This window comes from Hypanus sabinus, chromosome 13 (genome assembly GCF_030144855.1).
Source record: "Hypanus sabinus isolate sHypSab1 chromosome 13, sHypSab1.hap1, whole genome shotgun sequence".
Lineage (NCBI taxonomy): Eukaryota > Metazoa > Chordata > Chondrichthyes > Myliobatiformes > Dasyatidae > Hypanus > Hypanus sabinus.
In genome coordinates, this window is record NC_082718.1 from 108,613,714 (window position 1) to 108,627,467 (window position 13,754).

Consider the following 13,754-nt stretch of genomic DNA (forward strand, 5'->3'; position numbering starts at 1 on the left):
GCCTTCCTCCTCAGCGAGTCCCCATGGACGGCGGCGGGTAATGTTGGTGTCGGTGTTGTAACCGTTGTTGTCTAAATTCCAGCACCCACACCACTGGTCAGCACGACCCCCCAAAGACTCTCCACAATGTTCCGTCCAATCAGCTAGCCCCTTCACCCACGTGACCAACCATCCGCTGCGAGTAGACTATGTCACTGCTAGGAAACAGGCCGTTCAGTCCATCTAGTCCGAGTTGAACTATTATTCTGCCTGGTCCTGGTCCTGCCTGTTCTACACCCTTTCCATCCAAGTATTTATCTTAAATGTTGAAATCCGCTGCTGGCAGCTCGTTCCACGCTCTCCAACCTCTGAGCAAAGATGTCCCCCTCAGGTTCTTCTAACAATTTCAACTTTCACCATTTGTGGGAATTAATTAACAGTTAAAATGTGTGCTAACCAAACAGCGCAGACACTTTGGATGATGTTGGATCAAACATTTTGGTTCAATATTTGTCTACAACTAACAATTTCTGTGTAAAAATAAAATTTATTTGTTCAAATTTCAGAGCAGTGTGGCTGCAGGAGCCAGGCTGTTCTTGTACAATAGTAAATTCAATGGGAAATAGAAAGGGCAATAGTCATGGGAGATTTTATCATGTAAGTTGGCTAGGAAAATCAGGTTGGTAATGGATTTCCAGAGAGTGAGTTTGTTGAATGCCTACAAAACGGCTTTTTAGAGCAGTTTGTCATTGAGCCTACTAAGAGATCAGATATACTGGATTGTGTGTTATGTAATGAACCAGAATTGATTAGGGAGCTTAAAGTAAAAGAACCCTTAGGAGGCAGTGATCACAATATAACTGAGTTCAAATTGTAATTTGATAGGGAGAAAGTAAAGTCTGATGTAACTGTATTTCAGTGGAGTAAGGGAAATTACAGTGGTATGAGAGAGGAGCTGGGCAGAGTAAATTAGGAGTTGCTGGCAGGGAAGACAGCAGAGTAGTAATGGCATGAGTTTCTGGGAAAACTGCAGGATAGATGTATTCCAAAAACAAAGAAATTCTCAAATGGCAAAATAATACAAGTGTACCAGACAAGGGAAGTCAAAGCTAATGTAAAAGCAAACGAACAACAAAGCAAAAATTAGCGGGAAGATAGAGGATTAGGAAGCTTTTAAAAACCTACAGAAAGCAACTCGAAGAATCATTAGAAGAGAAAAGATGAAATATGAAAGGAAGCCAGCAAATAATATCAAAGTGGTTAGTAAAAGATAATAAAAGAGAAGTGAGAGTGGATATAGGACTCCTAGACAATGAGGCCAGAGAAATAATAACAGGGGATAAGGAGATGGTAGATGAACTAAATGAGTACTTTGCACCAGTCTTAACTGTGGAAGATATTAGCAAAGTACCAGATGTTAAAGGGTGTGAGGGAAGAGAAGTGAGTGTAGTTACTATCACAAGGGAGAAGGTGCTTAAAAAGTTGAAAGACCTAAGGGTACATAATTCACCCAGACCAGATGAACTGCACCCTTGGGTTCTGAAAGAGGTAGCAGTAGAAATGGTGGAGGCATTAGTAATAATCTTTCAAAAATCATTGGACTCGAGCATGGTGCCAGAGGACTGGAACATTGCAAATGTGACTCCACTCTTTAAGAAAGGGGGAAGGCAGCAGAAAGGAAATTATAGACCATTTAGCCTGACCTCAGTGGTTGGAAGATGTTGGAGTCAATTGTTAAGGATGAGGTGATGGAGTACTCGGTGACACAGGACAATATTGAACAAAGTCAGCGTGGTTTCCTTAAGGGAAAATCCTGCCTGACAAACCTGTTGGAATTTTTTGAGGAGATTACAAGTACAATAAAGGGGATGCAGTGGATGTTGTATATTTGGACTTTCAGAAAGCCTTTGACAAGGTGCCACACATGAGGCTGCTTACCAAGTTGAGTGCCCATGGTATTACAGGATAATAACTGGCATGGTTAGAGCAATGGCTGATTGATAGGGGGCAGCAAGTGGAAATAAAAGGATGCTTTTCTGTTTGGCTGCCAGTGACTAGTGGTGTTCTGCAGGGGTTGGGAACACTTATTTTTATGCTGTGTATCAGTGATTTAGGGATTGAATAGATGGCTTTGTTGCCAAGTTTGTAGATGATATGAAGATTGGTGGAGGGGCAGTTAGTGTTGAGGAAACAGGTAGGATGCTGAAGCATTAAGACAGATTAGGAGAATGGGCAAGAATGTGGCAAATGAAATATAATGTTGGAAAGTGCATGGTCTTTGGTAGTAGAAATAAATATACAGACTATTTTCTAAATGGGGAAAAATCCAAAAATCTGAGGTGCAAGGGGATTTGGGAGTCCTTGTGCAGAACACCCTGAAGGTTTACTTGCACGTTGAGTCAGTGATGAGGAAGGCAAATGCAATGTTATCATTAATTTCAAGAGGTCTTGAATACAAAAGCAGTGTTGTGATGCTGAGGCTTTATAAGGCACTGGTGAGACCTCACCTTAAGTATTGTGAACAGTTTTGGGCCCCTCATCTAGGACAAGATGTGCTGGCATTGGAGGGTTCAGTGGAGGTTCACAAGGATGATTCTGGGAATGAAATGGTTATCATATGTGGAATGTTTGATAGCTCTGGATCTGTACTTGCTGGAATTTAGAAGGATGAGGGGGAATCTTATCGAAATCTTTTGAATGTTGCAAGGCCTAGACAGAATAGATGTGGAAAGGATGTTTCCCATGGTGGGGGAGTCTAGGACAAGAGGGCACAGCCTCAGAATAGAGGGGTGTCCATTTAAAACTGAGATGAGGAGAAATTTCTTTAGCCAGAGGGTGGTGAATTTGTGGAATTTGTTGCCACAGGCAGTTGTGAAAGCCAGATCGTTGGGTGTATTTAAGGAAGAGAGTGATAGGTTCTTGATTGGACATGGCATCAAAGGTTACAGGGAAAAGGCCAGGGAGTGAGGCTGAGGAGGGGAAAAAAGAAACAGCCATGATGAAATGGCAGAGCAGACTCGATGGGCCAAATGGCCTAATTCTGCTCTGATGTCTTATGGTCTAAATAAAGTGTGATTAAGGAACGAGTGCAAGTTTGTTTATTGATTGATTGATTGAAATATTGTGTGGAAAAGGCCCTTGTCAAGAGTCCAGTTAAAATATGACGTCACCTTAACCCAGTGATTCCCAACGAAAAGTCATCGGGGGAGGGTAAGCGACACCCTGACTTGAGGCATGAGACCTGACTGACCATGTCAACCCACTGCCGTCGTCAACATCCGACTGGCATTCTCAATTTGTGTTAATTTTTTATTTTAATTTAGCCCCTTTAATGATGGATAAATATGTACGGTGCGACCTCTGCAAGTCTGAAGGTCATGAAGCCTTGAATTTTAATCTTGCTAAGAAACAGGAACTACAGAAAGTGTATCAGTACAATGTTACATACCAGGAGTATGGTTTTATTCTGTTCACATCAGATCAGTGACGCCCCAGGTGTCTTATTTGTAATACTGTATTAACAAAGACATAAAACCATGAAGAACATTTCTGTAAAAGACACCCTGAAAAGGCTACTTATGGTATTACTCAGTTCCAGAAGATGAAAGAAGCATTTGAGAAGCATTGCACACGTTGGTCATTTGCCAAGAAAGCTAAAAATGACGTTGATAGTGGTCTCACTGCTTCTTATAACATTTCCTAAATGATAGCAAAGTGTGGAAATCTCATAGAATTGGTGAAAGATTAATAACGCCTGCTGTATCAGAAGTGCTCAACATTGTTCTCAAAATGGATACCAGTATTTTAAAATCAATTCCTCTGAGTAATAACTCTGTAGCTGGTCATATTGAGGAAATGAGTGAAGACATTGAGTATCAACTATGCAGAGAGCTACAAAAAACAGAATTTGGGATGCAAATGGATGAGTCAACTGTGCGAGACAACGAGGCATTGCTAATGGCATATGTATGGTTTATCAAAAATGGAAAAGTTTATGAAGAGATTTTTTTGTAAAAAAATTAAAAACAAATATCAATGGAGAATTGTTGTTACAAGCTCAAATGTATATTGAGGTATTCCGATTAGAAACATGATTTCTTGAGCAACAAATAGAGCACCATATCTGACAGGTTGCCATGCTGGTTCAGTGGCGTTTATGAAAAAAGAAATTCCAAGTCTGTTTGTAATCCATTGTGTAATTCGTCGTCAACATCTCATAGCCAAAAACCTCAGCCAGTGACTTTTTCAAGCATGACTCCTGTAATATCTACCATCAACAAAATTAAATCTCAACCATTAAATAGCAGAATATTTTGCCAGTGATGCCCCATAAGGATGAAGAGTTTGAACACTTGCTTCTTCACACTGAAGTGTTGGCTGTCAAAAGACTGTCACCTAAAACATTCCTTTGATCTTTCTGACACTGTAGTTGAACTTTTGCTCAAAGTTGACAAGAGCGTGGGAAACAAGATTGAACTTCTATGTGGAGACGTGGCATACCTAGTCAATCTGTATATCAAAATTAACATTCTAAATATGAAACTGCAGGACCAGAATTTCAATTTAATCCAGGCAAAAAGTGCACTGTCCACTTTTATCAGAAAATTGTAAATATATAAGCAAAACATTGGGAGAAGGATGTTCTCACAGTTTCCCTGAAGGGAATGTATGGCACTCTCTTTCACAGATGGTGATTTGCAAGAGTACTGCTTACACCTGCAGCCACTGAAGAGGGATTTTCAGAATCGCTTCAAGGATTTCAATGGTCTGGAAATTCTGGACTGGGTAATTAACTGATTTCTTTGCAAGGTGGAAGAACAGGAAGAGAGCTTACAAGAAGAAATTATTGAAATTCAGAATGATGAATAAGCAAAAATTATTTTTAAAATAGTCAGCTTTTGTGGCATGTGGCTGCACCATCATATGAAAAGTTTTTGGAAAAGAGACAAACTGCTCTTCATTGCATTTCCATCCTCCTACCTTGTTGAAAGAGGCTTGAATGCAGTGAACCACATACTCACAAAAGCAGAAGCCGCTAGGACATTGTTACCAGTGGGGACTCAAGGTTTTTGCTGTCACAACTTGAACCAAATATTTCTCTTGCTAAAAACCATCAAGGTCAAGGATCACATTGATATCCAAGGTGCTGTGTAGGCTAGGTTTAAATACAAATAAAAATTTAAAGCAGAATCATGTGTGTCATGTTAGCATATAATAAACATGTTTTACACTATGGAAAGTATATTGTGCCTAAGAGGGGTGTTGGCAAGTAACAAGGTGCTTTGGGGGGCATGGGGCTAAAAAAGGTTGGCAAATCTGTCTTAATCTATGAGTTCTAGTTCTAAAACCTCGGTGGAAAAAGCCTGCTTACATTTACTCTATCTATAACTCTCATGATTTTGCATAGCTCTATCAAGTATCTTCTCATTCTCCTATGCTCAAGTCCAGGGAACGAAGTCCTAACCTATTCAACCTTTCTTTATAACTCAGGTCCTCAAGTCCCGGCAAAGGTATTGTAAATTTTCTCTGCACTCTTTCAATTTTATTGATATATTTTCCTGCAGGTAGGTGACTAAAACTGCACGTAATATTACATAATTCGTCAACCTTCTTGGTTACGTATTCAAAAAAAAGTTCAATCGAATTTGGAAGACACAATGTCTCTCACACAAATCCATTTGGACTATTCCTAGCCAGCCCTCCCAATGCTGGCAGATCCTGCCCGACTCTCAGAATCACCTACAGAAACTTTTCCACCACGGACGTCACGCTCATCGACCAGGAGGTTCCCTGGCTCGTCCATGAAACAAGGCGCAGCGTTACCCCCCAATTCTCCCGCCGTGTGGGCGGAGAAGCTCACTTACAGCACCGAGTATCAGTGACCCTCCACTTCCAACACCCCTCCCCCCAATGCTGGCAGTGAGCTCAGAAACAGCACCCTGGGGTGGTCCTAAGACCGGAGTGAGAGCTGTGAAGGTATGTTAAACAAGGCTACGGATTTCTGCGTGAGCCAAGCGGACGGCGGCCCGGCCCTCGACAGCAAAAAGAAAGCTGGATGATGCGTGAAGCTCATCAGATTGACCCTGCGGACTACTGGCACCTGGGTGGGTTTCACTCCCGAGTAAAGAGCCGGCTAACACCACAATCTGACCAAAGGACGAAACGAATATTTCACTCACAGGAGCGGAGACACCCACAAACGGGAAGAAAGTTGCATCTCTGTCGTTTCTTTGAAGGCCACGTGAATGAGAGGGTCCTCACGCCACTGAAACTACTCAAACTAATTGTGCCACATAACACCATATGCAGATTTCCAAAGAGCACAATTTGCGTGAATTCGTTAAAAATTATGACGATTGCAGTTACATGGCAGGAATCTGTTACAATTTGGCTGGGACTAGACAGGTTGTCCTCAGCACCTGTTCAGCGTAAAGCAAACTGAAATCTAAAGAACCGGTAAGTAACTTCCTGGCTTCTAGCTAGAATGGCCGTTGCCCTGGTAACCTGTACCATAAAACTCTACAAAATCTGACCTCATTCTTTTCTCGGGTCAACGACAAACAATTTCTCTGCTCTCCGTTTAGGGTTTCTAAAGCGACGACTTCAAAAGAAAGTTGCACGCAGGACGCGATACAAAAAGACGCAGGCGTGAAAACTTCTGGTTATCCCGGGCCACTGGGAGACGAGCTGATGAATTGTCCACAGGTTCCAATAGAAACAGCCTCGAACATTAGTCACGAAGTGACTTTGAAATTAATTTCTCCTAGAAAAAATGTTTTTACATATGGAAACGAAATAATTTGTGGCAGGAAATTAATATTTACAACCATGTTCTACTTCAAAGTCAAAGTATATTTATTAACTAAGTACATACGCTGTCTGTCACCATATACTTGTAATTCATTCTTGCAGGCATTTACAGGAAAATAAAGATTTATAGCTTAAAACGAGAAAATCTGCAGATGCTGGAAATCGGAGCAACACACACACACGCACAGAATGCTGGAGGAACTCAGCAGGCCAGGCAGCATCTAGGAGAAGAGTAAACAGTCAATGTTTAACCTATGAGTACTGTCCATTCCTCTGATGAGAACAAATGGCAGCTACAAAAGGAGAGAGTGAACAACCAAAAGACACAGTCCACTAACTACAGCCACACCCACACTGACCCTCACACACTCTGACCCTCACCCACACTGGTCCTCACCCACACTGACCCTCACCCACGCTGACCCTCACCCCTCTGACCTTCACCCACTCTGACCCTCACCCCTCTGACCCTCACCCACACTGACCCTCACCCACACTGACCCTCACACACACTGACCCTCACCCACTCTGACCCTCACCCACACTGACCCTCACCCACACTGACCCTCACCCACTCTGACCCTCACCCACTCTGACCCTCACCCACACTGACCCTCACCCACACTGACCCTCACCCCTCTGACCCTCACCCACACTGACCCTCACCCACATTGACCCTCACCCACTCTGACCCTCACCCACTCTGACCCTCACCCACACTGATACTCACCCACACTGACCCTCACCCACATTAACCCTCACCCACACTGATCCTCACCCACTCTGACCCTCACACACTCTGACCCTCACCCACTCTGACCCTCACCCAAACTGATACTCACCCACACTGATCCTCACCCACTCTGACCCTCACCCCTCTGACCCTCACCCACTCTGACCCTCAACCCTCTGACCCTCACCCCTCTGACCCTCACCCCTCTGACCCTCACCCACTCTGACCCTCACCCACTCTGATCCTCACCCAAACTGATACTCACCCACACTGATCCTCACCCACTGACCCTCACCCCTCTGACCCTCACCCACACTGACCCTCACCCACACTGACCCTCACCCCTCTGACCCTCACCCAAACTGATACTCACCCACACTGATCCTCACCCACTCTGACCTTCACCCACAATGACCCTCACCCCTCTGACCCTCACCCCTCTGACCCTCACCCAAACTGATACTCACCCACACTGATCCTCACCCACTCTGACCCTCACCCCTCTGACCCTCACCCACTCTGACCCTCAACCCTCTGACCCTCACCCCTCTGACCCTCACCCCTCTGACCCTCACCCACTCTGACCCTCACCCACTCTGATCCTCACCCAAACTGATACTCACCCACACTGATCCTCACCCACTGACCCTCACCCCTCTGACCCTCACCCACACTGACCCTCACCCACACTGACCCTCACCCCTCTGACCCTCACCCAAACTGATACTCACCCACACTGATCCTCACCCACTCTGACCTTCACCCACAATGACCCTCACCCCTCTGACCCTCACCCACTCTGACCTTCACCCACAATGACCCTCACCCACTCTGACCACCCACTCTGACCCTCACCCACACTGACCTTCACCCACTCTGACCCTCACCCACACTGACCCTCACCCCTCTGACCCTCACCCACACTGACCCTCACCCACACTGACCCTCACCCACTCTGACCCTCACCCACACTGACCCTCACCCACACTGACCCTCACACACTCTGACCTTCACCCACTCTGACCCTCACCCCTCTGACCCTCACCCACACTGACCCTCACCCCTCTGACCCTCACCCAAATTGATACTCACCCACACTGATCCTCACCCACTCTGACCTTCACCCACTCTGACCCTCACCCCTCTGACCCTCACCCACACTGACCCTCACCCACACTGACCCTCACACACACTGACCCTCACCCACTCTGACCCTCACCCACACTGACCATCACCCACACTGACCCTCACCCACTCTGACCCTCATCCACACTGATACTCACCCACGCTGACCCTCACCCACGCTGATCCTCACCCTACTCTGACCCTCACCCACACTGACCCTCACCCACACTGACCCTCACCCACACTGATACTCACCCACACTGATCCTCACCCTACTCTGACCCTCACCCACACTGACCCTCACCCACACTGATACTCACCCACACTGATCCTCACCCACTCTGATCCTCACCCACTCTGACCCTCACCCACACTGACCCTCACCCACACTGACCTTCACCCACACTGATACTCACCCACTCTGATCCTCACCCCACTCTGATCCTCACCCACTCTGACCCTCACCCAAACTGACCCTCACCCACACTGATCCTCACCCACTCTGACCTTCACCCACTCTGACCCTCACCCACACTGACCCTCACCCCTCTGACCCTCACCCACTCTGACCCTCACCCACTCTGACCCTCACCCCTCTGACCCTCACCCACTCTGACCTTCACCCACTCTGACATTCACCCACACTGACCCTCACCCACACTGACCCTCACACACTCTGACCCTCACCCACACTGACCCTCACCCACTCTGACCCTCACCCACTCTGACCATCACCCACACTGACCCTCACCCACTCTGACCCTCATCCACACTGATACTCACCCACACTGACCCTCACCCACTCTGACCCTCACCCACACTGACCCTCACCCACACTGACCCTCACCCTCGCCGACCCTCACCCTCGCCGACCCTCACCCACGCCGACCCTCACCCACGCTGACCCTCACCCACGCTGACCCTCACCCACATTGACCCTCACCCTCGCCGACCCTCACCCACGCCGACCCTCACCCACACTGACCCTCACCTACTCTGACCTTCACCCACTCTGACCCTCACCCACACTGACCCTCACCCACTCTGACCCTCACCCACACTGACCCTCACCCACACTGACCCTCACCCACTCTGACCCTCACCCACTGACTCTCACCCACACTGACCCTCACTCACACTGATCCTCACCCACGCTGACCCTCACCCACTCTGACCTTCACCCACTCTGATCCTCACCTACTCTGACCCTCACCCACACTGACCCTCACCCACACTGATACTCACCCACACTGACCCTCACCCACGCTGATCCTCACCCTACTCTGACCCTCACCCACACTGACCCTCACCCACGCTGACCCTCACCCACAATGACCCTCACCCACTCTGACCCTCACCCATGCTGACCCTCACCCACACTGACCCTCACCCACATTAACCCTCACCCACACTGACCCTCACCCACACTGACCCTCACCCACTCTGACCCTCACCCACACTGATCCTCACCCACACTGATCCTCACCCACACTACACAGATTATGAGTATCCTGGATCAATCTCCACAGTCACCAGAGAACCCGCCAACAGACAAGCCCTTAGAGAACAGGGGTGTAATGCTGTGACATTATGAGGCATTAGTCGGTCCACATGGGATAAGTTCTGGGCCCCTTACCTAAGAAAGGATGTTCTGGCATTGGAGAGGATCCAGAGGAGGTTCACGAGAATGATCCCAGAAAATACAGGATTAATACTTGAGGAGTGTTTGAAGTCTTTGGACCTGTACTTACTCGAGTTGAGAAGAATGAGAGGTTTTTTTTGAACTTGACTGAATATTGAAAGGCCCAGATAGAGTGGATGTCGAGAGGATGTTTCCTATAGTGGGGGAATCTAGGACCAGAGGACACAGATAGAGTGGATGTGGAGAGGATGTTTCCTATAGTGGGGGAATCTAGGACCACAGATAGAGTGGATGTGGAGAGGATGTTTCCTGTAGTGGGGGAATCCAGGACCACAGATAGAGTGGATGTGGAGAGGATGTTTCCTATAGTGGGGGAATCTAGGACCAGAGGACACAGATAGAGTGGATGTGGAGAGAATGTTTCCTGTAGTGGGGGAATCTAGGACCAGAGGACACAGATAGAGTGGATGTGGAGAGAATGTTTCCTGTAGTGGGGGAATCTAGGACCAGAGGACACAGATAGAGTGGATGTGGAGAGGATGTTTCCTGTAGTGGGGGAGTCTCGGACCAGAGGACACAGATAGAGTGGATGTGGAGAGGATGTTTCCTGTAGTGGGGGAATCTAGGATCACAGATAGAGTGGATGTGGAGAGGATGTTTCCTATAGTGGGGGAGTCTAGGACCAGAGGACACAGATAGAGTGGATGTGGAGAGGATGTTTCCTGTAGTGGGGGAGTCTAGGACCAGAGGACACAGATAGAGTGGATGTGGAGAGGATGTTTCCTGTAGTGGAGGAATCTAGGACCAGAGGACACAGATAGAGTGGATGTGGAGAGAATGTTTCCTGTAGTGGGGGAATCTAGGACCAGAGGACACAGATAGAGTGGATGTGGAGAGGATGTTTCCTATAGTGGGGGAATCTAGGAGCAGAGGACACTGATAGAGTGGATGTGGAGAGGATGTTTCCTGTAGTGGGGGAGTCTAGGACCAGAGGACACAAATAGAGTGGATGTGGAGAGGATGTTTCCTGTAGTGGGGGAGTCTCGGACCAGAGGACACAGATAGAGTGGATGTGGAGAGGATGTTTCCTACATGGGGAGTCGAGGACCAGAGGGTGTGGCCCCAGAATGTGTTTGAAAGGGATGATAAGTAAGCCAGGCTGGAATGGCAAAGCAGAGTGAAAGGCCGAATTCTGCTCCAATGTCTAATGGACAGCATCATACTCAGCTCAAGTGATCACACCATCACACTTACATCCCTCCACTTGTGATCCTACAGTCTTGTATTCTCCTTTGTGTGTTCAAATCCTGCCCTGGCCTCACCTTCCTCCAGACCACTGACCCTCCAAGATCTCTAGACCACCAAACCACATCCCTGTCCCCAGCCCACCTCAGATCACTGACCCTCCAAGAGCTCCCATCTGGACATCTCAGAACGCTTGAGCACCACCTCGAGATTTCCAGGCCACAAGCACTCCTACATCAGCGACTCAGCACCACACAGTTTTGGCCTCTTGTCCACCCCCATCTCCTTTGCCCCACCGCCAGCAGCCAAACCTGCTCCACCCAGTGCACAAGTCCTGGAATTCCTTCACATATCCCCAACATCTGTTCACCACTCCTGTTTGAAGCGTTTTATTACATTTAGTACTTTACAGAACAATGGATCACCGAAGACATTAGTGGCATCAATAAATACATTTTTTACCTCCTGCAAATTTACAGAAATTTCCCGTTTGACAAGCCTGAGAACAAAACCTGGAATTACAGATGATAAAAATAAAACAAAGATGTATTTAATTCTCGAAGTAAGAACTTAGTATCAGAATAATGTCAATTGTTAGACCGTGAGAGCATTTGCGGAGATTGTGGAAAGATTTATCAGACACCGTTCCTAACACTAACCGCATTTGATGATATTGCAGATTTATCCTGAACAAGCTGAGAAACTGAGTCATCATTTCAAAGTGTGGAGGTGGAAGTGCAGAGGGCAAATGTCTTCACCCTGGTCACTAGGACATGATTTAATTCACCATAAATCACCGCTGGGTTTTGTTACAGACCAATCCTACTCCAGCACAGCTGAGGTCAGGCAAAGAGCTCATGTGTGAAGCAAATGGGGAGAGGTCCTTGATGATCCTGGGGTGAAGGTTATGTATGAATCTCCGAGACACTACAGGCTAAAGGAGACAAGAGTGCTTATCCAAGAATTCTAGATTTTTATTTTTGCCTTTTTCAGTGGACACCGCAATCTGTGCACGTTCGTTTCTCACTCTGTGAGCTTCATTAAAACAAGGAAATTACATGATAATAAACAAATCTAATCTAGAAATATTGTATGTTCTAGTTTTCCTTTTAAAAGTATGCTGTGTGAGAGTAGTGATGCACTTTGTTATTCAAACGCGTGAGATGTGGATGTTGTTCCCTATTGATTCAATACACGGCCTGGGGCTGTGATCCCAGATAGGAAACAATCTCTCGTCCCCAGTCCCTTCACCCATGCTCCCAACAACCTCTGACCCCTCAGTTCGTCCCCTGACCCTGTCCGCAATGACCACACACCTCCCCCTCTGTCTGAACCCGCCCCTCACCCTCTGACCCTGTATCCTACTCAATCAGCCTTTGCCCCTCACTCCTGACCCTGTTTCCTATTCTGTCTGACCCTACCCCTCATCGTATCCCACAGGCTGCCAGTACATGTGAAAGCGGCCGACAGGCAGGGAGCGACCCGTTTTTACTTCAAACCGTGACATCTGCGGACATGAACAAAGTCGGGAAGACCCAACGCCTCCCCCGACTGTTTTCACCCAACCATCAGCCGAATCGGTCCTGAAATTGCGGGGTCACCGGGCTGCGGAACCAGATTCCCAACAACCCGAATTCAGCATTTAAACCGGCAGGACGCTGCAGTGACTTGACTGCAGAGATTGTGCCCGAGTCAATACCACAACCGACGAGCTCGCTGCTTTAACCCAGTTAACAAGTTTCACGGTGTTAAGACTAGAACAATAATGATTAATGTGTTTTAACATTCTAGAATTAAATTACAACAAATTGAATGGACGCTTACAGCTTAGTAATATACATTCTATTTTCTATTAATACATTATTTATTGCATTGCTTGTAGACATGTTATAAAACACTAACCAGTTGGAATTGTGTCCATTTACAATTTTACGAAGTTTTGCAAATTAACCGCAAGCGGTATCTCCTGCTCTCCGTGTGGCTGCACCGGGAGATTGACAGCATCCAGTCAACTGTCGCCTAGTAACCAGCACACGCCGGAAGTCACTGCCTGCTTGATTGACAAGTGCGGTCATGGTTACTAAGTGACAGTACCTGTCGGAAGAAGCGAGGCGGGAATTTTAGCGCCGATTGTAGCGGAGGGAGGGAGGGTGAAAGTGAGAGGAAATGAGGGTGAGTGGTAGGATGGGAGGGTTGGGGGAGAGAGAGGAGGGGAGGGGG

The 13,754-nt window shown here is 47.1% G+C and overlaps 1 protein-coding gene across 11 annotated transcripts in view; it reads right to left on the bottom strand.

Annotated features, from left to right (window-relative positions):
* The window catches only part of si:ch211-102c2.8 (uncharacterized), a 121,086-nt gene extending 107,570 nt beyond the window's left edge, over window positions 1-13,516 (bottom strand). For 10 of the 11 annotated variants that reach the window (XR_009515482.1, XM_059988423.1, XM_059988428.1 and 7 more), the window contains exon 1: window positions 6,159-6,429. Coding sequence is in view for 10 of the 11 variants with exons in the window: in XM_059988423.1 (XP_059844406.1) it covers window positions 6,159-6,282 (124 nt within the window). In the remaining variant the exon portion in view is untranslated. Of the gene's footprint in view, window positions 1-6,158; window positions 6,430-13,436 lie in introns of those variants that run through there. The other variant, XM_059988427.1, reaches the window with a different exon arrangement.
* Window positions 13,517-13,754: the final 238 nt, after the last annotated feature.